Below are 26,791 nucleotides of genomic sequence, written 5' to 3'. Positions count from 1 at the left end.
ATAGGATGAAAGGTGAAAATAACCTAATGCTCTAAATGAGTAACTATAACATCATCAATATGGCAGTTTTGAGATAGCATAATGGTATCGTTCACATTAAGTTCTACCTTCCTGTATTTGTGATATCATACAGTTCCACCAGATCATGACAAACACCAGAATGTTACTCTTACACACAAAGGACAACATTAGGTTGCTGGAATGCTAATCTCTAGCAATGTAAAGTTAAATTCTCCAACAAGCTGTCCTAGATGGTTGTAACTGTTGCTGATATTGGGTTGCAGGAATGCTACTATCTAGAAATGTGAAATTATTATGAAATAAGCAAACAAATGATGAAGTTGATATAAACAGCTCAGCTTCAAGCTGTTCTAGTTGGTTGTAACTGTTGCTGGTAATGATGAGACTTAGACTCAATTCCATGAATGTATTTGATAAGACCAATTGTGGTGTTTTTACAGGGAACAATGGTTTGTAATCACTGGATTAGATAAGTTTTGTATTGATCAGACTTATAGATGTGTTGAATCATACCAAACAATAACACAAAGGCATCCAAGATGAGCGTACATGAATCATATTCCCCATTGTTTTGTATTATAGTGTTGAATTCTATTATGCAATAGATATGCAACGATTCCTGAAAATTGATCTTTTTTATTTGGCCGTTTTGGTATTATAACAATGACTGTATGTATATATAGGGTTAAACTATTCTGTGGGATGAAGGATGAGATGTGAGCTGCTAGCAAGTGCTGAAATCCCCCCGAGATATTTCAATAGATTTACTCGAGTAATGCCAGTAGCTTGTATTGATTTTATAAAAGGACTTCTCTGCTTCCTCTCTCGTGTAGCTCTCTGAATGATGCAAAAATGAAAACATCAAATTTGCTGTAAGATTTTCTATTGAATTTTGGAAATATTTGTGGAAATTTCAGTAATCAGAAACTTAGATTAAAAAAAGTAAAATGTAAATTTACACAAGAGTTGAGTTATTGTATGCTAATTGCATCTCTAGTTTAAAATTCATCATTTTCCATCAGAAGTCATGAAGATCTGTAATCTGGTATTGCATTGCTTTGATCACATCTTATTTTTTAGCCCATCATCATTAGATGGTGGGCTATTCAAATCGCTTTTCGTCCGTGATCTGTCCTTCTGTCTGTCCATCTGTTAGTTAACAATTCTTGTTATCGCTATTCCTCAGAAACTGCTGAAGGGATCTTTCTCAAATTTCCTAGGTAAGCTCCCCAGGACCCTAGAGGTGCATATTGCATTTTGGGACAGATCTGTAAACAAGATAGCTGCCAGGCAGTCATCTTGGATATTGATAGTTGAAGTTTGTTATCATTATTTCTCAGAATATACTGGAGGGATCTTTCTTAAATTTCATATGTAGGTTCCCCAGGACCCTATTTGTACGTATTGCATTTTTGAACTGAAGTTTGTTATAACTATTTCTCAGAAATAACTTTCTTTGTCAAATTTTCATATGTAGGTTTTTCTAGGACCCTAGTTGTGCTTAATGCTTTTTTGGACCGATTGGGACTTGAAATTTGTTATCGCTTTTTCTCAGAAATTACTGAAGGGATCTGTTTTAAGTTTCATATGTCAGTTTTACTGGAACGCTAGTTGTGTCTATTGCATCAGTCAACAATATGGTCGACAGGCTGCCATTTTGGATTTGGGTACATAAGATCTTTCTTAAATTCCATATATATAGGTTCTCCTAGGGCCTTAGTTGTGCACATTGCATTTCAGGATGGATTGGAAGACAGCCATCTTGGATTTTGCTAGTTGAAGTATGTTACAGTGCTATTTCTTAAAGTACTGAAGGGATCTTTCTTAAATTTCAGATTTAGGTTCCCCTTAGACCTTAGTTGTGCACAGATCTTCTATATACAAGTTGTCCGATAGGCTACCATCTTGAATTTGATAGTTGAAATCCGTTATCACTAAGTTTGATAAGCAGAGGAAAGGTATCTCTTTTAATTGTCAGACAAGGATTAATCTTTGGTGGGCGCCAAGATCCCACTGGGATCCCTTGTTGAAAACATTAAGTTTGTGATCAAAATGTTACCTTACTTTTGGCGTTTGAGTTGAACGTTTACCCTTATAAGGAAGGCATTTGGTTCTGCTCCTTGGCCGAGACAGTCAGGTTGTCAAAATCAATGGAAGTCTCTGGTTCTACCTTAGCTCTTCGCATTTACCAAGTGGGACATCTGGTTCATCTGTTGTCAGTGATCAGGAGCTGTGTACATGTGCTGCTCATTGTCTTAGCAGAATGCTTCATTGAGATAACACATTAGAATGGGTAGGTGAAAGTACCACTATCACAAAAAGACAACACATAAATATACCTTAGAATACACATTAATTCACCTCAGCATACACTGTCATATCATATTCATTTAGGACTGAAATTAGATCATCAAAGTTAGATATTGTTTCATGAAAATGTGATTGATTTGGTACCTGTTTAAGTTCATGCAGCTCTATTGAAATGTGTAGTGTATTTAATGAATTTTTCAGCCCATGTGTTTTTAATGAGAATCCATATACATACATAACATACCTATTGTATTTTATTACATAATGTTCAGGCCTCTGTTTCTTGTTAATACTTTGGTAGATATATCAATATTACACATACATATTTTCCATTTCCCTAGATTCATTATGTTGTCGATGAGAACACAGAACCATTAACAATCTCGTCCAAACAAAACTAAAAGGAAAACAGGCCAGTGTGCTCTAAAAGCTAAGAAATCACATTATCTAGTAAAGGAAGTTGTATTGTCTAGGAAATAGATACAAAATTAATGGCATTGGCCAATTATTTGAGGGTAAAACTGAGTTTGATGGCTGTTTTAAGGTATAACACGTGGGTTTTAGGTGGCCAGACAAATAGCGTCCTGGGAGACTGGCTAAACATTAATGGCTATTGTGTCTCAGTGTTATTATTACCCATTAGGGTCCTGGCCATTTATACAGAGCTCTGCTGTCTTACTCCTCACACTGTCAATGTGAGTACTGGCTGGCCCATGTGACAATCGTTGATCAGCTCGATTTGTACGGGGAATCGGTGTTAGTCAGTTAGAAACTGAGATGATCCAGTCACATAACTGGTGACCTGAAAATATTTAATTTAATTCATATCTTCAACCATTATCAATCAGCCTATCTTATGATTTTAGCATTATTCTGTTAAAATCATTCTTAACATAGGATGAATGCTGCTGTCAACTGTTTCTTTTAATTATTAATTTCCACTCCAATGCTACCATGCTGTGGTGAATCAATGTCAGCTGATTTAACATATATTTGTCATGCCACCAGCATTTTTTGGTTTCTGTGAAGCGAGTGACTTAGTCACCACATCGGTTGACAGGATCTTAAGCATTAAACGTCTTTCAATTGGCATTCATAGTACTTCTATGTAGTTTCCCCTTAGATCCTAGTTGTGCATATTGCATTTTGGCACAGATCGTTCTATATACAAGTTGGCCAACAGGCTGCAATCTTGAATTTCCATGGTCCGTCCATCCGTCTGTTGTCCCTTCATTAACATATATTTAAATCGCTACTAGTCATAGAGTTCTACATGGAATGTAACCAAAGGAGTAGATATGATAGGACCAGTATTTGGCCTTAATTTTTCAGGCCGGAAAAAATTTACTCTGATCCCCATCAATTTCATATCAATAAATACTTTCATACTTGCCATTCATCAAAACATAATTTTTTATAATCATGTACGCGATGTGTCCCACCTATGACGTCATCAAATTGATGATTTTCCTCTACTTGCCAAATTTTGCTAGAAATTCATCATCTTTAGGTTAGAAAAGGCTTGAAATGGATTTGGCCGCCACCTTGGAGCAACTTTACATTTTGCATGGATATGCGTAAATACATGATACACAACGTGTGAAAATCTCTTTCTGCTCCACGAAGGCGGCCAGATTCATTTTTAGAGAAAACCACTCAAAAAGTATGATTTTTCAAGGATTTTTGTGAAAAATTGCGGGAAACTGCATGTTGATGACGTCATAGTGAACATAATTGGCACATGCGGGATATTTTCAAGATGTAATGTGTTAGCAAATGTATTCAGCTGTTATATGGCAAAATATGTTGTTCTTTACTGGAGAATTAATTTTGAGGCCATATTCGAGTCTTAACGTACCTTCTCCTTTGGCCACAAACATCATCTGGGGAAGAGGAACAGAGTTTGTATAAAGTTTGGCTTTGGCAGTATAAGCAAGGCCCAATATGGGAAATAGAATTCAATATTTTTTTTAAATTCCTTCAGAAAAGAATCATTGAACCTTACAAACCAAGTGAGCAATACAGGCCTTTGGGCCTATTATTGGTGATCATATATAATTGTGTGTCCTATCATTTTTTTTCTATTTCTTTGTGTACTAAAAACATAATTGCCTCCATCAACAACACTATAAGACCAAAGTGCCCTCAAAAGAATGCAATAATATCTAAATGGTCAATGAGATCCTGATATTGGTTGTGGTCCTGTCCAGGTGTGATATGTATCTGAAAATGGTCAATGAATTCCTGATATTGGTTGTGTTCCTGTCCAGGTGTGATATGTATCTGGGAATGGTCAATGAGTTCCTGATATTGGTTGTGTTCCTGTCCAGGTGTGATATGTATCTGAGAATGGTCAATGAGTTCCTGATATTGGTTGTGTTCCTGTCCAGGTGTGATATGTATCTGAAATGGTCAATGAATTCCTGATATTGGTTGTGTTCCTGTCCAGGTGTGATATGTATCTGAGAATGGTCAATGAGTTCCTGATATTGGTTGTGTTCCTGTCCAGGTGTGATATGTATCTGAGAATGGTCAATGAGTTCCTGATATTGGTTGTGTTCCTGTCCAGGTGTGATATGTATCTGAGAATGGTCAATGAGTTCCTGATATTGGTTGTGTTCCTGTCCAGGTGTGATATGTATCTGAGAATGGTCAATGAGTTCCTGATATTGGTTGTGTTCCTGTCCAGGTGTGATATGTATCTGAGAATTGTCAATGAGATCCTGATATTGGTTGTGTTCCTGTCCAGGTGTGATATGTATCTGAGAATGGTCAATGAGATCCTGATATTGGTTGTGTTCCTGTCCAGGTGTGATATGTATCTGAGAATGGTCAATGAGTTCCTGATATTGGTTGTGTTCCTGTCCAGGTGTGATATGTATCTGAGAATGGTCCTGATATTGGTTGTGTTCCTGTCCCAGGTTGATATGTTTTCCTGTGTGTGTATGTATCTGGATGTATGAGTTCCTGATATTGGTTGTGTTCCTGTCCAGGTGTGATATGTATCTGAGAATGGTCAATGAGTTCCTGATATTGGTTGTGTTCCTGTCCAGGTGTGATATGTATCTGAGAATGGTCAATGAGTTCCTGATATTGGTTGTGTTCCTGTCCAGGTGTGATATGTATCTGAGAATGGTCAATGAGTCCTGATATTGGTTGTGTTCCTGTCCAGGTGTGATATGTATCTGAGAATGGTCAATGAGATCCTGATATTGGTTGTGTTCCTGTCCAGGTGTGATATGTATCTGAGAATGGTCAATGAGTTCCTGATATTGGTTGTGTTCCTGTCCAGGTGTGATATGTATCTGAGAATGGTCAATGAGTTCCTGATATTGGTTGTGTTCCTGTCCAGGTGTGATATCTATCTGGGAATGGTCAATGAGTTCCTGATATTGGTTGTGTTCCTGTCCAGGTGTGATATGTATCTGAGAATGGTCAATGAGTTCCTGATATTGGTTGTGTCTCCTGTCCAGGTGTGATATGTATCTGAGAATGGTCAATGAGTTCCTGATATTGGTTGTGTTCCTGTCCAGGTGTGATATGTATCTGAGAATGGTCAATGAGTTCCTGATATTGGTTGTGTTCCTGTCCAGGTGTGATATGTATCTGAGAATGGTCAATGAGTTCCTGATATTGGTTGTGTTCCTGTCCAGGTGTGATATGTATCTGAGAATGGTCAATGAGTTCCTGATATTGGTTGTGTTCCTGTCCAGGTGTGATATGTATCTGAGAATGGTCAATGAGTTCCTGATATTGGTTGTGTTCCTGTCCAGGTGTGATATGTATCTGAGAATGGTCAATGAGTTCCTGATATTGGTTGTGTTCCTGTCCAGGTGTGATATGTATCTGAGAATGGTCAATGAGTTCCTGATATTGGTTGTGTTCCTGTCCAGGTGTGATATGTATCTGAGAATGGTCAATGAGTTCCTGATATTGGTTGTGTTCCTGTCCAGGTGTGATATGTATCTGAGAATGGTCAATGAGTTCCTGATATTGGTTGTGTTCCTGTCCAGGTGTGATATGTATCTGGGAATGGTCAATGAGTTCCTGATATTGGTTGTGTTCCTGTCCAGGTGTGATATGTATCTGAGAATGGTCAATGAGTTCCTGATATTGGTTGTGTTCCTGTCCAGGTGTGATATGTATCTGAGAATGGTCAATGAGTTCCTGATATTGGTTGTGTTCCTGTCCAGGTGTGATATGTATCTGAGAATGGTCAATGAGTTCCTGATATTGGTTGTGTTCCTGTCCAGGTGTGATATGTATCTGAGAATGGTCAATGAGTTCCTGATATTGGTTGTGTTCCTGTCCAGGTGTGATATGTATCTGAGAATGGTCAATGAGTTCCTGATATTGGTTGTGCTCCTGTCCAGGTGTGATATGTATCTGAGAATGGTCAATGAGTTCCTGATATTGGTTGTGTTCCTGTCCAGGTGTGATATGTATCTGAGAATGGTCAATGAGTTCCTGATATTGGTTGTGTCTGTCCAGGTGTGATATCTATCTGGGATGGTGATTTCCTGTATGTTGTTCCTGTCCAGGTGTGATATGTATCTGAGAATGGTCAATGAGTTCCTTATGTTGATTGTGTCCTGTCCAGGTGTGATATGTATCTGAGAATTGTCAATGAGTTCCTGATATTGGTTGTGTTCCTGTCCAGGTGTGATATGTATCTGAGAATGGTCAATGAATTCCTGATATTGGTTGTGTTCCTGTCCAGGTGTGATATGTATCTGAGAATGGTCAATGAGTTCCTGATATTGATTGTTTGTGCTCTTATTGAGTTGTGATGATATCAGTAGAAATGGTCAGTGATCGGGAGAGGTGAGATGTAATGATGGTTTGTGGTTGGCATGCACAGCCAGTGATCAGCCATAGCGATGCTTCGTCTAGGCTGGTTCTGATTCATTATTCATTGCCTTTGGTATGCAACAGGAATATTGGCCATTTCTTCAGAAATGTGTATGCATGCATGATCAAAGACCAATATAGAAATAGCTGGCTGAATGGCTTCTTTAGGCATACAACCAGTGTGCTGGAATGGGGCGAAATGGCTCCCTGAGGCTTCTAACTGACACAATACTTGTCTGAGAGTGAGATGGAGCAGGAGACCTCCAACTGATAAACCTTTATTAATTGGCACATCCTTACTATTGGTTCTGACCAGGCTTCAGTTTATAGAAGCTTGTTGGTAGCTTGAACATGTTAGATATCAAAAAACAAAGCTTACATGCGTCTTATTCTAATAAGTCGGTCAATATCTGACTGCAAAATTGAACCCATTTATATAGGTCATGGATGTTTCTAGCAGGCCTCAGTCTGGTGGCTTCTGGACTCCACTGGTTTGTCTAGTCTGAGAGAAACAGTCGCTTCAGCTTTGTTAAGTTCTCAGGTTCTCTATGCATCTGACTTCTGAGGCTTCTTTCAAGAGTCTAGATCATACCACACTAGATTATTCAGGCCTCTGATGACTCAGTGGCTTTGGCTGATTTGGGTTCTGAAGGAATTGCCATGTCAAAGCTCAGAAGATATCTAAACGGTTTTGTCTGATAGGATTTTTTTTTTCTTTATAAAACTTCAATGAACCTATTGATGCTACCAGGCCTTTTCTAAGAAATCTTCTGATGTTAGCATGGCAAAGTCTTTTCTATTTATATTGATAATACAAGATACAAAATGTACTGTATAACAATAACTATTCGTTGGTATTTTCTTTTATAGCTGGAGCTTTGAAATCATTCTGCGGAAGAAATATTCATGGTTAGTTGATGGACCAATGATAATAATGATAAATAAAGTGTCATTCATTGCAGTAATCATATTTCTGTAACAAAAAAAAATGAAAATTTCTATGCAACAAACAATTCATGTTCTACAGTAAGCTAAAATTTGCCTTAATTAGCACCATCACACACCGAAATGGGCAAGTCACAGGCAGTGTTTTACCACCTGGCTGCCTTCATCAGTTCAAATTATGGTATGGGAATGAGTCATGTGATCCAAAGATAAATCCAGTAGGTCATGTGACTAGGCTGGGGGTAGATAACCTTCTCTTGTCCTGGATTTAGAGCAGGAAGGGAAATTAAAACTTACACTTATTGTCTGAGAGTATGAAATACAACTTACTGACTTGGCAGTATTTTAGTTTGTAGAGTTCCTAATTAACCTTATTTATACATAGTATTCCTTATGTCTGTCCTGTTGGGTCATGTCTAGTTTCTTCTCAAGGTTTTCTGTATCATCCAACAACACTGTTCCTAACTAGCTACTGTGCAGATATTTCTATGTTATAATATAACTTCTATTGATATTTCCATTGATCAAAACTCAACCTGTAGATTATTTTTCTGTATTTTAGTTTGAAACAAATAAGACAGTACCACTGGATCTCTCAGTCTGTACCTGACCACATGATCAATACCTGGTACCCAGGATTATGATTTTTTTTTCTTTGACAGTATAGTAATTTATGAATCACCTTATCTCTCATGTTTGCTCGCTCTTTCAAACATTGATCTCCTACAACTTGTTATTTTGAATCTTGAATGTGTATGATCAGTGAAAGTTTTTGTTCCCTTTTTCTTCTTATTTGATATGAAATTTTTTTCCTTTTCCAATTACTGATATATCAAAGACTTTCAAGATTTTTTTTTTTGCCGATGACATACGTACACCTATTGGCTATCAATTATCGTTTTCAGTTATTTCTCCTTAGAAAAAATCTTACATTTATGATTTGGAACAGTTGTTTTCACAATTTGATATGGTTTGATTAACTGCTGCATTTTAACCTCTTTTGATCTTTCGTTTTTCTGAAATGGGCCGATATGGACTTAATTAGGTGATAATTTAGATGTGTAGCTGTGCCTACGTAGCAAGTACTTTAGAGTTCTCCGCCTGTGCTTTAAATGTTCAATACACTTTGTCGGCTCCATCACTAAATCAGCAGCCAACAACTTCATTATGAAATAGAATTGTGAAAATGAGGGTAGGATTGATTGTATTGGATCCATTTCTCTCACTAAATATTGATCATAGAGACTTAATTAATTGACAATCATGGCTGACGATCGAAGATTGTTGTGCGTCAGAGTTTGGCTGGGTCGACACCAGAACAGACAACTGTTGAGTGTATATCTATGCCTGTAGCCAGTTATTATCAACGTCTCCAGAATGTGCATAACATTCATGAGATCATGTAGAAATTAAAAACTCAGTTAGTAGTCCAAACAGCTTAGGCCTGCCACAGGCTTCCTGATCAATACCATAGAGGTACAAAGAAAACTAGTTATTGAATTTTCAAAGCGGCTCGAAGCATCGTTTTGCAGAAATGGCGACAGTTAACTGCAGTTTTGTGCAAAGTTTATGACGCTGTCATAGACATGGAGATTTTGTTGTGATGTACATGGCGTGTACCCATTGATTATAAGGACTATCTGTCAATCCGGTAAAGGTTAGGTATATACGCTAATAGGCCTGTATCAGGCCTTGGTGTCTGGGCTTTTATTGTTCATAATAAAAAAAATCTTGACTTTTTTGTTTGTTGTACATCATGTTCTCCCATGTTTTCTGTATGATAAGAAATTAATAGCAGAATTCCAACAGAGATCTATAAAACAGTGCATGCTGGGTAGTTTGTTTAACATCTATTTTCAAGGTCTTTAAAGTACAGCCTCTTCTGAATGTTTGATGCCAACTGAGGGTCTTCTGTTGGGCTACTCTTGGGTGTCTCCTTGTGATAGCGTATATCTATTATTGACCTCAAATATGGTCTTACTGAATATAAAATTACGGCAAAAAATACATCCAAAAAGTGTCTGAACATGCCACATACTGACAAATAGACATGGATGGTTAATATTCTGTATCCTTGATCAAACCACCATTTTTCATCTATCAGGAGGGTCTGACTGCTTTTTGACTTCAGCTGAGAAATGTATAATGTTGCTCATCCAGTTAAAAGTGCATGTTGTGATAGAGATCCTCATCTTCCAAACTTCCCTTTTCTTTTGAGAACTTTCACATTGTTGAGTTTCTTTTAGTAAGGTAATTACATTTTGTTCTGTGTCGGAATACTCATTTTGATGGAAGTTGAAAATCTAATCAGTAATTGATAGAAAAAAATCCAGTAATATATATTGCATACCGGTATTCATTTTTCTGCAGCACAAATTAATTTTATTGACAATTCCATCTTAGAGGAGACACAGGCTTTGATGCACAACTTGAATGGTTTCCTCATATGCTAAAAGGTCCTTCAGTATGGTTGTGTTTTTTAGGTATTTTGTCTTGTCGTATTCTTGCAGTAACCATGCATATGTAACAAAGTGGTACATCAGAAGAAAACATACTCCTAATAAAAGTAACAAACAAGCTTTGTAGATTCAATAAATGATTTAGAAAATAAATTAAAAATCCATGAAAAACATTAATAAAACCCTGAATTACAGGGATTTAATGTGATTTGACTCTGAAGATGTAACAAATGAGATCAGCTAATGTTATTTCCTTGTGCAGTAAATCTTAATTGAATTTAATTGATGCGGTAGTTTGCCCTTTATTTTATTCTCAAAGTTGTTAACTAGAATATTGAATGAAATCCTCAGATATGTTAGAAGACATCAGATACAATTGTTCAATAAAGTCATATATTAGAAAGAACTACATGTATGGATACTGATCATGATAAGTTATTTAAGATTTCAAAATATTTTATTGGTAATACAATAAATATAAACATAATTATAATATAGATCATAAATATAATAAAGTACAATGTATTAACAATTGGATTAGATAACAGGCAAAAGCCTGTACAAATCCTTTCCAAAAGTTCATTCAGGTTTAGTTCTCAGACTTTCAGAGATCTATACCAGAGGACACAACATGAAAACACTGCAATCTCCCTAAACAAACAAAAGCACCAAATACACCACATCCACGGAAAGCCTTACAACCTAAGTAGTTCAGCCATACAGATCTGCCTCTAGTATTTATCAGAGGTTTAGTCATGATCCAGAACAGTTTCAAGGCTCTTCATTAAACGAACATGTATATTGCATGTCAATCTTTAATTATCACGTTAAATAGAGAAGACAATCAACTCAAGGTCACATTTGATATATCTGTAGAAATTTGGTAAATAAATAGCTGCAAAGACAGTGATACAAGCCAAAGGTCACATCTGATATATCTGTAGAAATTTGGTAAATAAATAGCTGCAAAGACAGTGATACAAGCCAAGATGGAGTATATATATACATATATATATCAATGTGATAGTGCTGGAGGAACTGTGATATGACTTAACTACCATGTGAAACTTTTCGATTCAGTGGTTGACCACTTTGTTGTTTTGTCTACCTGTAATCAATACATCTATGTTTTCTATAGTAATAAGTAGGTGAATTGATGACTCAATAGCATAATGTTGTGTTATCATGACAGGACCCTGGGGCTTTTGTGTTGTGGGACAGTGTCTGATATTGATAAGTAATTATGAATTTGTGTATTAGGTATGAATATAATAACAGAACCCTAGTTGGTATGACATGAGACAAGAAGGAGTGTATGAGTTGCTTTTATAGCTGTGGGACACTATTGGACATTGGTATGCTGTCTCATGGTGGACATTGGTATAGTGTCTCATGGTGGACGTTGGTATGGTGTCTCATGTTAGACATTGGTATGGTGTCTCATGGTGGACATTGGTATAGTGTCTCAAGGTGGACATTGGTATGGTGTCTCACTGTGGACATTGGTATAGTGTCTCAAGGTGGACATTGGTATGGTGTCTCACTCTGGACATTGGTATGGTGTCTCATGTTGGACATTGGTATGGTTTCTCATGTTGGACATTGGTATGGTGTCTCAAGGTGGACATTGGTATGGTGTCTCATGTTGGACATTGGTATGGTGTCTCATGGTGGACATTGGTATGATGTCTCACAGTGGACATTGGTATGGTGTCTCACAGTGGACATTGGTATGATGTCTCACAGTGGACATTGGTATGGTGTCTCACAGTGGACATTAGTATGGTATCTCACAGTGGACATTGGTATGATGTCTCATGATGGACATTGGTATGGTATCTCACAGTGGACATTGGTATGATGTCTCACGATGGACATTGGTATGGTGTCTCATGGTGGACATTGGTATGGTGTCTCACTGTGGACATTGGTATAGTGTCTCAAGGTGGACACTAGTATGGTATCTCACGGTGGACATTGGTATGGTGTCTCATGGTGGACATTGGTATGGTGTCTCATGGTGGACATTGGTATGGTGTCTCATGGAGGACATTGGTATGGTGTCTCATGGAGGACATTGGTATGGTGTCTCACTGTGGACATTGGTATGGTGTCTCACAGTGGACATTTGGATGGTATCTCATGGTGGACATTGGTATGGTGTATCATGGTGGACATTGGTATGATGTCACATGGTGGACATTGGTATGGTGTCTCACAGTGGACATTGGTATGATGTCTCATTGTGGACATTGGTATGGTATCTCACAGTGGACATTGGTATGGTGTCTCACAGTGGACATTAGTATGGTATCTCACAGTGGACATTGGTATGATGTCTCACGATGGACATTGGTATGGTGTCTCATGGTGGACATTGGTATGGTGTCTCACTGTGGACATTGGTATAGTGTCTCAAGGTGGACATTGGTATGGTGTCTCAAGGTGGACATTGGTATGGTGTCTCACTGTGGACATTGGTATGGTGTCTCATAGTGGACATTGGTATGGTGTCTCAGGGTGGACATTGGTATGGTGTCTCATGGTGGACATTGGTATGGTGTCTCATGGTGGACATTGGTATAGTGTCTCAAGGTGGACATTGGTATGGTGTCTCATGTTGGACATTGGTATGGTGTCTCATGGTGGACATTGGTAGGGTGTCTCATGGTGGACATTGGTATGGTGTCTTATGGTGGACATTGGTATGGTGTCTCAGGGTGAACATTAGTATGGTATCACACGGTGGACATTGGCATGTTGTCTTATGGTGGAAATTGGTATGGTGTCTCACGGTGGACATTGGTATGGTGTCTCATGGTGGACATTGGTATGGTGTAACTACGCTTGATATTGGTGTCTCATGGTGGACATTGGTAGGGTGTCTCATGGTGGACATTGGTATGGTGTCTTATGGTGGACATTGGTATGGTGTCTCAGGGTGAACATTAGTATGGTATCACACGGTGGACATTGGCATGTTGTCTTATGGTGGAAATTGGTATGGTGTCTCACGGTGGACATTGGTATGGTGTCTCAAGGTGGACATTGGTATGGTGTCTCAAGGTGGACATTGGTATGGTGTCTCACTGTGGACATTGGTATGGTGTCTCATAGTGGACATTGGTATGGTGTCTCAGGGTGGACATTGGTATGGTGTCTCATGGTGGACATTGGTATGGTGTCTCATGGTGGACATTGGTATAGTGTCTCAAGGTGGACATTGGTATGGTGTCTCATGTTGGACATTGGTATGGTGTCTCATGGTGGACATTGGTAGGGTGTCTCATGGTGGACATTGGTATGGTGTCTTATGGTGGACATTGGTATGGTGTCTCAGGGTGAACATTAGTATGGTATCACACGGTGGACATTGGCATGTTGTCTTATGGTGGAAATTGGTATGGTGTCTCACGGTGAAAATTGGTATGATGTCTCATGGTGGACATTTGTATGGTGTCTCATGGTGGACATTGGTATGGTGTCTGACATGGTGACATGTCCATTGTTATGGGAGTATAGACTCTGATATATGGGACAGTGTCAGAGTCTGGTCCACTGTGGTATGGGGCAGGACTGACACTGGCCTAGTAAGGAATAGTATTTAATCAGTTGCTGTAGAATGGGACGGTGTCAGAGACTAGGATGTGGTGTCAGACGATGCCAATAGATTGTCCACTAGCCAATACAACATGGATGATTGGCAGACGTCCAACTTGACTAATTGCCCATGGGATATATATGTTGAGATATGCTGACTTTGGCGTTTTTAATCATTTTCCATTATTGAAGACTTGCTTAGATCAGCTTTAGATGTCTATTGGATGTTTGTGTGGTTCAAAACTATAAATATTGAAATCATTCTATGTGCGTAAAGCAATCCACGTCAGACTTATTCAATATACCAATGAAAATCCATAGGTTGGAAGCCTAACATTTCTGTTGACGTCTTTAATGTTTTGCTGTTTTTGCACTTTTGATATCCCTCAACTCACTTCTCTTCTGGTTGTGATGTAGATCTGAACACCATAATCCATTGCTGTCGTGGATATAATAGAATATAGCAAAAGTCTACATAGCTATCTTTCCTTAGCAACCACGGGATGACCCTGTCAAGTTAAGAGAATTTTTTCTGAACACTTGATTCCTTATTCTTATCTAGAAATGGTCAGTATCCACTATTTAGCCATGATATGTAGCTGTTTATTTACTTTATTGATCTATAAGTGTTTTGGTGTTGTTTTTCCCTCAACATGAAATTCCTTTATGTTTCTGGTAAACCTATTACCGCCCTATGTAGATTTACAGGTTTAGACTAAACATTTACATATCCGAAGTTAATCTCTATATATAAACACTACCAAGGAAAACTGTTTTCTTAGGCGGTTAACCAAATTAGATCAGTGTCAGTTTGATGCTTCATCTTCCCACTTGCATGACCCCTTGAAGCAAACTTTCAGACGATGTTAGACTGTTGGTGAAAGGCTGTTTGTACTCCTTGCTGGAGATGTGAAGACCGATGTCTCTCCATGGTTTCTGATTGTTTCCCTGGAGATGATAAGACAGATCTATGGTGATGGGTGGCCTGGTCGCTGGGGAGGATCAAACTATTATCTCTCCTTAGTGAACCCCACCATTGGTCCAGTTTGACAGATTACTCCCTAAGGATAAGGAAACAATTAGGTCTGTCCTATTTTAGATAATTAACGATTCTGACATAAAACTTGAACTTAAGTATTTTACCTAAATAGTATTTATATCCTAGAAGATATCTAGGTTGTGTTTTAGTGTTGATATAATTACTGAATCAGTACTCTACCTCCATATTTATACAGACACCTTTGACATTATTGATTTTCCTGTTTGATGGCCATACACATTTAACACCAACTGCTTCTCGCTTGCAGGGTTCAGTATTTCTGTTTAACATAAAAATGTAGTTCAGTTGACAATCAGATTCAGGTGTGTACTAGGTGTGTGAGGTCATATGTTTCAAGGTCACCCTGTACATTGAATGGATTATGATGACCATATGTCTGTATAGGTAGACCATTATATCCATATATGGTTAGGTACCAAGGTGCTCCAAAACCATTTGTTCATTTATTTTGTATTATTGCTTAATATATAATATGATTTTTTTTAATTCATATACCGGGGTAATATTGTACATTAGCTATATGCCATACACTATCTTACTACTTTTAACAGATAATGTTAATGATAATGGAAAGGTGATTAATAAGGCAAAATTAATGCAAATCTATACAGTGATGATAGTTTGGGTCTTTATTTATGCCTAAGTAATTGAAATTGAGGCCTCAAAAGAGGAGAGGCGCTTACCTGTTATCTGTTACCTCTTCTTAGACACCGTAGTTAGCTGGTTCCAGCTTATAGGGACATAGGCACTTATTGGGTTGAATAAAGTACTGGTAATTGATTTAAAACATAGTACTGCAGTATTTGACAAAAAAACCTCACAATAAGCAAAATTTAGCATAGATACAAAACACTTTTAGTGTCCCTTGTGACCTTGACCTGTCAATCTCTGAAAATGTGCTAAGAGACCGGAATTGTCCCTTACGGTTTTACCATGGCTACGTTGCTATAGTAATATAAAGTTGTTCTTGATTGTTGGTATTGTCTTACAGCATTTCATGTCAATAAACGAGTAATTGTGGCTTCACATGAAATTGCATTTTGCCTTGTACTGCATGCTTTGTATTGAGTTTTCTTGCCAAATACCAAATTATGTTTAAAGTGCAATTTGAGAAACCTTACAAATTGTAAACTGCTTAGATGGAACAGTAATGTGGTAATGTTGTGAATTATTTTGATGCAGAGATATTGACGAACAGCTGTATTTGGACATAGCATTATCTCTAAAGCAACTTGGGCAGGGGTAGAAGTTTCAATTGTAAAATAGTTACTGAATTACTGCCGTCTGCCTCGCATTGATTTACGTCATTGATTTAATTTCGACAGCTTCCTGAAATTGGAAACAGTAAACTTAATAGAATTTTCTGAAAAACAGTCAATATTTGCATTTTTGTGTTTTGTTTTAGTAGAATAATGTAATTATCTGAAATCATTAATTCAGGATTTTTAAATGTTGCTTGTTCAGCAGCTCCCACTGAGAAGCTCAATGTTCCAGTGCTCTGACAAGTTAATATCCGTCAGGTACCCAACATTGCAAGTCGTTAGGGTCTGGTGAAAGCTCTATATATAAAGTCAATTTACACTACCTTAAATGGTACAACTAGCAAATCTAATTTCACAGCTGTAACAGATGTTTTTAGAATATGTAATTACTTACTTATACATAATAGATGTGGGTATGATAGAACTGTTAGAAGTTTAATTTTATGTATTGTAAGGGTTTTGATGTAACCGTGACAACAGGCAATTGTCAAACTAACGGACACCATGTTCTGGAGGTTAATAACAAACTTAACCAATCATTTGTTGGAGATTAAAGGAGCTCAAAATTTGTTCAAGGTCAAAGATCATAGAAGTTCAAGGTTAATATCAAGCCAAGGTACATTCCCAAAGTTTGTAAAATGTACAATACCTAGTGGATTCCATTAGGTCAAAGTTTATTCAAATGTTAGTATATTTAAAATTACTCAATGTAAATGTACAGTCAAGGCTTGTATAAGGTCAAGGTTCAAGGAAAGGTTATGATAGTTTACTGCTAGCCTGAGGTAATATGAATTGAGACGTAGCAGCATGCTAATAGAGGGCTTTGAATGTTAATGTCCCCAGTATTCCATCACCATGACAGCAGCATCTAGTGGGCCTGTTTGGGGTAGACGGAGGGATTGATTTTAACCCTGGTGAGACTTGTGTAGCGGCCATTAGGTTTTTATTGATTGTTATGAATATCAATTACTGTCATATAGCAATAATAAAACATGACATTGTCGATCTAATGGTGTGGCCATGTGTGGGGAACATGTTTGTTCATACTACTGCAGAACATTGTATAACGTTGTGGCCATGTGTGAGGAACATGTTTGTTCATACTACTGCAGAACGTTGTATAACGTTGTGGCCATGTGTGGGGAACATGTTTGTTCATACTACTGCAGAACGTTGTATAACGTTGTGGCCATGTGTGGGGAACATGTTTGTTCATACTACTGCAGAACGTTGTATAACGTTGTGGCCATGTGTGGGGAACATGTTTGTTCATACTACTGCAGAATGTTGTATAACGTTGTGGCCATATGTGGGGAACATGTTTGTTCATACTACTGCAAAATGTTGTATAACGTTGTGGCCATGTGTGGGGAACATGTTTGTTCATACTACTGCAGAACGTTGATATAATGGTGTGGCATGTGTGGGGAACATGTTTGTCATACTACTGCAGAACGTTGTATAATGTTGTGCCATGTGTGGGGAACATGTTTGTTCATACTACTGCAGAATGTTGTATAACGTTGTGGCCATGTGTGGGGAACATGTTTGTTCATACTACTGCAGAACGTTGTATAACGTTGTGGCCATGTGTGGGGAACATGTTTGTTCATACTACTGCAGAACGTTGTATAACGTTGTGGCCATGTGTGGGGAACATGTTTGTTCATACTACTGCAGAACGTTGTATAACGTTGTGGCCATGTGTGGGGAACATGTTTGTTCATACTACTGCAAAATGTTGTATAACGTTGTGGCCATGTGTGGGGAACATGTTTGTTCATACTACTGCAGAACGTTGATATAATGGTGTGAACATGTGTGGGGAACATGTTTGTCCATACTACTGCAGAATGTTGTATAACGTTGTGGCCATGTGTGGGGAACATGTTTGTTCATACTACTGCAGAACGTTGATATAATGGTGTGGCAATCATGATCAGATGCTTGCAATTGTAGAACACCTTCCATTGGCACTGTATGAGGGAAGATCCTGACATATGAGCCATCCTCAAATCAGCCCCTAAGACCTTATAGCTCTGTGATTGTTGAGGTAGCAGTGAGCTGTCCCACAGAATGTCTCTATGTTGAGATCCTAGTGTCAGGCTGGTTAGAGAGCTTATTTACCATCGCTTAGTTTGTTTACAACATCACTTTAGTTTGTTTACAACATCACTTAAATTTGTTTACAACATCACTTTAGTTTGTTTACAACATCACTTTAGTTTGTTTACAACATCACTTTAGTTTGTTTACAACATCACTTTAGTTTGTTTACAACATCACTTAAATTTGTTTACAACATCACTTTAATTTGTTTACAACATCACTTTAGTTTGTTTACAACATCACTTTAGTTTGTTTACAACATCACTTTAGTTTGTTTACAACATCACTTTAGTTTGTTTACAACATCACTTTAATTTGTTTACAACATCACTTAAATTTGTTTACAACATCACTTTAGTTTTGTTTACAACATCACTTAGTTGTTTACAACATCACTTTTTGTTTACAACATCACTTTAGTTTGTTTAAACATCACTTAGTTTTTTACAACATCACTTTAGTTTGTTTACAACATCACTTTATTTTTTACAACATCACTTTAGTTTGTTTACAACATACTTTAGTTTGTTTACAACATCACTTTAGTTTGTTTACAACATCACTTTAGTTTGTTTACAACATCACTTTAGTTTGTTTACAACATCACTTTAGTTTGTTTACAACATCACTTTAGTTTGTTTACAACATCACTTTAGTTTGTTTACAACATCACTTTAGTTTGTTTACAACATCACTTTAGTTTGTTTACAACATCACTTTAGTTTGTTTACAACATCACTTAGTTTGTTTACAACATCACTTTTTGTTTACAACATCACTTTAGTTTGTTTACAACATCACTTTAGTTTGTTTACAACATCACTTTAGTTTGTTTACAACATCACTTTAGTTTGTTTACAACATCACTTTAGTTTGTTTACAACATCACTTTAGTTTGTTTACAACATCACTTTAGTTTGTTTACAACATCACTTTAGTTTGTTTACAACATCACTTTAGTTTGTTTACAACATCACTTTAGTTTGGCAATAAGTAAGCCTGAGGTGTTACAATCTTAACATGTCCCATCATATAAAGTCAGGCATTAAAGGTAATAAGTTGTCCCATTTTCTTCCAATTTAATTTATGTTATATTTTGGGAGCAAATTAATGGCAGTTGTAAATTACAAGTCAACTCAGAACGTCTTGCTTTCATTGGACCTTATTATTAAAGTCGTGCTAGAAAATGAGAAAGAGAGAGAGAGAGAGAGAGAGAGAGAGAGAGAGAGAGAGAGAGAGAGAGAGAGAGAGAGAGAGAGAGAGAGAGAGAGAGAGAGAGAGAGAGAGAGAGCGAGCAAAAACAATGTATAATGGTCAAGACAGCTAAAAGTAGTCTTTGTTTTAGTTATGCAACAATATTGTGAACTGCATATGTCCAAAAGCCTGCTCAGAATGCTTTGCTCTCCTTAGCCTAATACTTTTGGCAGCAAAGACAATAAGCTGTCCAGCTAATATGCAATGTTTTGCCTCAGACCATGATCAAGTTAGGCAGCTAAGATGGTGAGCTATATCCACAAGTCAGCACAACATGCTTTGCTCTCCTCAGACCCTGATAATTTTGGCAGCGAAGTTGGTAAGCGGTCCACAAGCTACATAACCTAGAACACTTTGCTCTCCTCAGACCCTGTTGTAGTCGGGCATCTGACCTTTGATATTTAACGGTTGTCAGAAATACTTGTACCTCTGCACTTATTGATCAAGAATAATCCAATCTAGACCCAGGCTTCTTGCAGAATTTGTTTTGATAGTGACATTTAAGTTGATTTATGTAGAGAAGTTTAAGCCATTGATGTACCACGTCTGTGGGCTTCTAGCGCTAATGTGATTTTGGAGTGAGTTTGTCTTTGATTCCGATTCCCCTGACCTTTTTTCACTTTTGTTGTGGTGCTAACAATATCGTGACAGTATGAGTGGTCTGTGAATGAGTGGCCAAAACAGAAACCTGGACAGTATCTGAAATGGCAAGCTCCTGATATAGGATCATCATCAAAAGTCAACAGAGAAAAAAAAGTAAATAATTCCAAAAATAGGATGAAGTATTGGTATTACTGAACCTAAGGACATTAGTAGACCTATAGGAAAATGGATTATTTCACTAAAAATCAAATTATCTGTAATTTTACTGTTCATTGGAATCATGACCGACTTTCTATAATGTTTATTTCAATATATCAACCAATACGGAAAAAAAAATTTGATATAATTATAATTATATCGTTACATCTTCATTACTTCTTTTGAAATATTTTTTTAGAAACCAATTATGTGTTCAGCTTTACCTAAGACATTGTCAATAGATATAAATAATATCAAAATGCAGTTTTATTTTTGGAATGGTGAGGGAATTAAAGTTTTTATTGCAGTCATTTCCATGGATAAATAATTAGGATTAGAAAGGGATAGTAGCCAGAAATAATAAACCTTTTGCACATTGTAGTTATCAACATTTTAATTCAAATTGTATGAATTTAAAATTTAATTTAATTTTTAGAATAAGACCACCTTACAATATCATGGTGATGATAGTGTGTCCTAATTAACGGTGTGTGATTGTATAGGTATTTCACCCCGATACTATTCTGCCTACCAGTAGTATATCCTGTATTTATCCTAATTATTGGCCTGTGAATGTATAAACCGTGTTATGACATGTTTGTGATTCATCTCTGACTCACTGCCGTCTTCAACAGTTGTTTATATCTCCACGGAAATAATCAATATGGCGTGTAAAAATTTCTGCGTTTTCCAACTGTTGGAATGGTCGACTAATGATGGATGGCAATAATCCACCTAATAAACGTTATCACATAGAGCTATGTGGTCAGTGAATGTGTAAATCTAATGTGTCTGTACAAATATAACGTGTTTGTATGAAGGGCTATAAACGTATGTGATGATACCAACATACAAAAACATGTCATTATCCTTATGAAGGTTTTTTTTTCAGTCATGCTTTTATTTTTAGACTGAGCCTTGAAATGGGTTTATATATATTGTTATCTATGACCTTCCACCCTGTCTTATTATTTATATGTATATTCAACCTTCAGATAGTTAAACCTAGACCATCGAAGAGACAAAGAAAAATGTGTCGATAGCAAAGTGGTCTTAATACAAGGGTCCATTTCTAAGCATATTTGAGGTTTTCCATAGACCCATTGCCATTTCAAATAAAACATAAGACCCAAAGTGAATGTTCCCTAAGGAACAGTTATAAATTTCTAATTTCAAGTCTTAGTAAGCAAAATTAAAATTTTATTTTGTTTTATTTTTTAAAGTTTTATAAGGTTTTCAAAGTATCTAGGAAATTAATTCAAAGTAAGCTAATCCAAAACTCTATATTTTTACTAATTTAACATTTCTAGTAAAATTAAAACAATAAACAGCTTCTTTATTATACATGTGTCATATTCCCTCCCGTACATCACATGGTTGTCCTATTTACGATGTCAAAATCAACACCTCGTATTATAGTCATATCATAACCATTACCACAGTATTATATGGCAAAAGTTTCATTTGTACATATTCACAGGATAATTTTAAGAATTATTATATAAATGTGAATAATTCTTTAATGTTCGGTTGGTTTGAAAACAAGTATTAAATGATTACTGGTATATACAGAAAATGTTTTATTTTTGTCATTACAGAAACACAAGCGCTCACGTCAAACCTGGGACGCACAGCCTTCTGACCATGTGTACAGCTATGATGATACTCCATTGTATTCCATTGATGACAACCCACTACAACGAGACAAGTCCTACAGGGCAAGCCTTTCCAAACCAAGGCCGATCCAGTCGGACGCTCCTCACAACGATGAGGAAGACAAAGATAGCAAGGACAGTAAAGAGGAAAGGAAGTTTGATTCAGATGATAAAAAAGACGACACAAAATTCAAAGTCGACAAGCAAGTTGATGAGAAAGATGAAGATAAATCACAGGAGGAAAGATTTTATGGATCAAATGAGAAAGTGGAACAATCGAAAGGATTTGGGACAGATGAAAAAATGGAAACAGGGATGAGGAAAGAGGATCAAAAAGCTGTATCTGAGGATAAAAAAGAGGATAAAACGTCGGTGACAGGTGATAAGACAGAAAAGGCACTGAAAATAGGGAAAGATGGGAAAGGAGTGGCAAAGGACAGAAAGAAAGCAGACGGACAGGAAAAGGTTACAGATGAGACCATGGAAGGTTTCCTGAAGGAAATATACGGAGAAAAATATCCGTATGGTATTTTTGGTGGTTCATATAAAAAATTTGAAGAAAACAGAAGAGGTTTCAAAGGTGCTAATAAGAAAGGGTTTGGGAAAGAGTCAAATAAAAAGGAAATGGAAATTGATAATAGAACCCCCACAGGCCAAGCTCAAGTGGACAATATTTTTAAGGAGGCAGATAAAGTTGACTTCGACAAAGACTTTAAGGAAGAAGATAAGAGTTTAACTGGGGCAGATAAACAAGATAACAGTTTTAAAGAAGCAGACAAACAAGATAATAGTTATAAACTAGCAAGCAGTCAAGAAGACAAGGATTTCAAAGAAGACAAGGATTTCAAAGAAGGTGACAAACAGGAAAAAAGTTTTAAATTAGCAGGCAATGAAGAAGAAGACAAAAGTTTCAAAGAAGCAGACAAGCAGGAAAATGGTTTTAAACTAGCAGGCAATCAAGAAGAAGACAAGAGTTTCAAAGAAGCTGACAAGCAGGACAATAGTTTTAAATTAGCAGGCAATCAAGAAGAAGACAAAAGTTTCAAAGAAGCAGACAAGCAAGAGAATAGTTTCAAGCTAGCAGGCAATCAAGAAGGAGACAAGAGTTTCAAAGAAGCAGACAAGCAAGATAATAGTTTGAAGCTTGCAGGCAATCAAGAAGAAGACAAGAGTTTCAAAGAAGCAGACAAGCAAGAGAATAGTTTCAAGCTAACAGGCAATCAAGAAGAAGACAAGAGTTTCAAAGAAGCAGACAAGCAAGAGAATAGTTTCAAGCTAGCAGGCAATCAAGAAGAAGACAAGAGTTTCAAAGAAGCAGACAAGCAAGAAAATAGTTTTAAAGAAGATGACGAAAAAACATTTAACAATTTAGGAAAAGACAGCAAGGAAAAATCTGCTAAATTTGGAAACGAAGAGGATCATAAGGATTTCAAAGCAGCTGATAAAGAACAAACCAACAACTTTGGAAGAGAAAAAGATGACAAAATTTTCAAAGCTGCTGATAGAAAATTAGTTAACAGTAAGGCCTTCAAAGAAGATGAAGAAAAGATGCAAGGTGATATGCCTTTCACTGAGAGGGAGGGAAACTTGGGGGAGATGAATATATTTGGAGAGGATGACACAGAAGGTCTGCACCTGAAATCCAATTCTGGTCCAGTTATTGATGAATCAGGAGATATCAACCTTCAGCGACTCACTCAACAGGTACAAGCTGGGGGAGACACATCTAACACCGTACAGGCCCCAGTCTTAGAAATGAAGTCAGAAATGGACCCATACAGGACTCCCTTTGATTCCCAGACTAGTCCTAACCCACCCACTACCAAGCCCACCAAAGTCACTCCAGTGACCTCAGTCCAGGACCGCAAGATGATCGAGGGACACCCAGTCTCCCTACCCTACGGTGAGTATTTAACATCTTTATCACAGTGTTGGCAGAATGTTGGTTCGTTGTTATTCTTCTTTATGTATACATGTATTTCTCAAGATTTATAAGTGTTACACAAATGCAAATATTACAAAAGTGACATAAGGATTGTAATGAAGCAGGATTGGACTGGGTCGATCATTGGTGACCAGGTAGCTCAGCACAAGGGCATTCGGCAAGTGTTCGGAGGTCCTGTGTTCAACTCCCGGTCTGGCCGCTACATTTTCTACTCTCAAGATATCATATAAGGTGTCAAGAAATGAAAAAATAATAATAATTTGTATTGAGATTTCTAACTGTTTATGCCAATATCAAGGTCATATAGTTGTTAATACAGGTTGCAATCTTTGCTTGTTACAGAGACCTGTTACGAGGACGGTGAATGCCCAACGGGACGGATATGTCTAGAGGGTGTGTGTGTCTGTGGAGGGGACACCATGTGTCTGGGACATAAGAAGGCTGTGTGTGGGACGGATGGACTGCTGTACCCCAGTCACTGTGAACTTCACCGCCAGGCCTGTATCCAAGGACATCACATCAGGATCGACCACCAGGCACGCTGCCTCAGTCACCATGACGTTGGTGATGGAAGAAGGCCAGCCAATCTTCAAGGTAAGCCTATGTAGTTTGTTATTCTCTTTTCTTTCATGAAGTGTGCTTTGTTTTGAGCATTATCTTGTAGATGTTGTAACATTGAGTGTTATCAACAAATCTAGGTTATTCTAAAAAAAAATATGTATGGTAAGTGCAATTGTAAGGTCTTCCAATTGTAAAACATTAGAACATGAAAATCAAATTCTGCTGAAATATTCAGCATCTTTATTTGATTGATGACCTCTGCCATTTAGTCAAGGTTAAACTCATTCAATGCTGTTATAATATTGCAAATAAATATTCCATTATGATATTGCTAACAAGACCATGACTAATGTTTATGTAAAATGTCTTCACCATATATTGGCAATGCAGGCATGCTACTATTGAGAAATGGGGAAAATAATATAGAGGTAATGAAATTACCAGTCAGGTCACTCTCATTAGTGACAAATTCTATTACTGTTTTGATTGAATATATGATATTTTAGGACATGTACAATGACATATGATTGGTGATGTGGTAATCCAATAGTAATCAGCTGGAATTCCATTCTCCTACACCAATCCCTGAAGACACTATAAAGTATACTTTTAGTACATATGCCCGTATACATTGATAGTGTAATCGTATTTACAGTTCAGTGTAAGGAGAACCATTTCCAGACAGTTTTACTGCTGTCTCCGTAATCTCATTCTGTGAGCCTAGTACAACCTCTAATGATGTTTAACATGAGTAGAAAACAAATCTGATAAAGGAGGATATAGGTGTGGCAGGTTGTATGTCATCATTAACCCAGCTTACAGCGGCCACGAGGTGGTCATTCTGGACATTTCTGGTATATATCTGTAATGTTAGGCCTCATGGTCAAACATCTGAAATAAAACATTCCCTCGGCAGACATTGATCAGCAGCCTTGTACTAACAATAGTTCTCAAAAATTATTTTCATATATGTACTGTAAACATTTTTAGAAAAAGTCCCCAAAGGATAGATGTAATCATTTACAGATTTCATAATAATAATTTTTCCTTTGACATACCAATTTGTCACAGGTGGTCTCTTTTGGTTCCTGTAATGTAAGCATTATTGTCTTCATGGGCGTTTCATCACAGATTCCAGCTTGCTTCCCAATTGGTCCCTTGTTTAATCTTTTGTTCCTGTGAGGGTTTTTATATTGTCAAACATGAACCACTAGAGCTTGACAGTCTACAAATCTCAGCCCAATTGTGTTTTTCATATATTTGATTCATGTTCTATCCTCAGGTACCCTGTGTGAGTATGAGGTGCGTCAGGGTGTCGAGGCCGTCCTATGGGGAATGGACGTTACATTTACTGTGGTCAGCACCATGCAGGAGTGTCTCGAGTCATGTGACCATGCCCAGGTGAATGGACGATGTGTGGCATTTGAGTTCTCTGCATCTAGTGGACAATGTGCCCTATATGAAAATAAAGACGACATTGTCTACCGACCCAATATCGACATGACGTTCTACAACCAAGTCCGATGCAGAAAGGAAATAGGTAATGTGATTTACATAATCTGATAAATCTCAGGTCACCTTCATAGATAAGTTATACATTAAAACTACCCAGATTTACAGATATAATATTCAGCGACCTTCATAAAGTAGGTTATAATATTCAATGACCTTCATAAAGTAGGTTATAATATTCAATGACCTTCATAAAGTAGGTTATAATATTCAGTGACCTTCATAAAGTAGATTATAATATTCAGTGACTTTCATAAAGTAGGTTATAATTTTCAGTGACCTTCATAAACTAGGTTATAAGTTTCAGTGACCTTCATAAATTAGGTTATAATTTTCAGTGACCTTCATAAAGTAGGTTATAATAATCAGTGACCTCCATATAGTAGGTTACATTATTCAAATGTACATCAATAAGTTTTGATTTTTCATATTTTATCAAGTTTTAT

At 37.1% G+C, this 26,791-nt stretch overlaps 1 protein-coding gene across 1 annotated transcript in view; it reads left to right on the top strand.

Moving 5' to 3' along the window:
* Positions 1–26,791, top strand: part of LOC138323425 (uncharacterized) — a 70,859-nt gene that overhangs the window by 17,768 nt on the left and 26,300 nt on the right. Inside the window, exons 3-5 of the mRNA XM_069268035.1 lie at positions 22,271–24,230; positions 24,615–24,866; positions 26,116–26,373. Of these exons, the coding sequence (XP_069124136.1) occupies positions 22,271–24,230; positions 24,615–24,866; positions 26,116–26,373 (2,470 nt within the window). The remainder of the gene's footprint in view (positions 1–22,270; positions 24,231–24,614; positions 24,867–26,115; positions 26,374–26,791) is intronic.

Source organism: Argopecten irradians, chromosome 5, assembly GCF_041381155.1.
Source record: "Argopecten irradians isolate NY chromosome 5, Ai_NY, whole genome shotgun sequence".
Lineage (NCBI taxonomy): Eukaryota > Metazoa > Mollusca > Bivalvia > Pectinida > Pectinidae > Argopecten > Argopecten irradians.
This window is presented reverse-complemented; position numbering and strand designations above follow the sequence as displayed.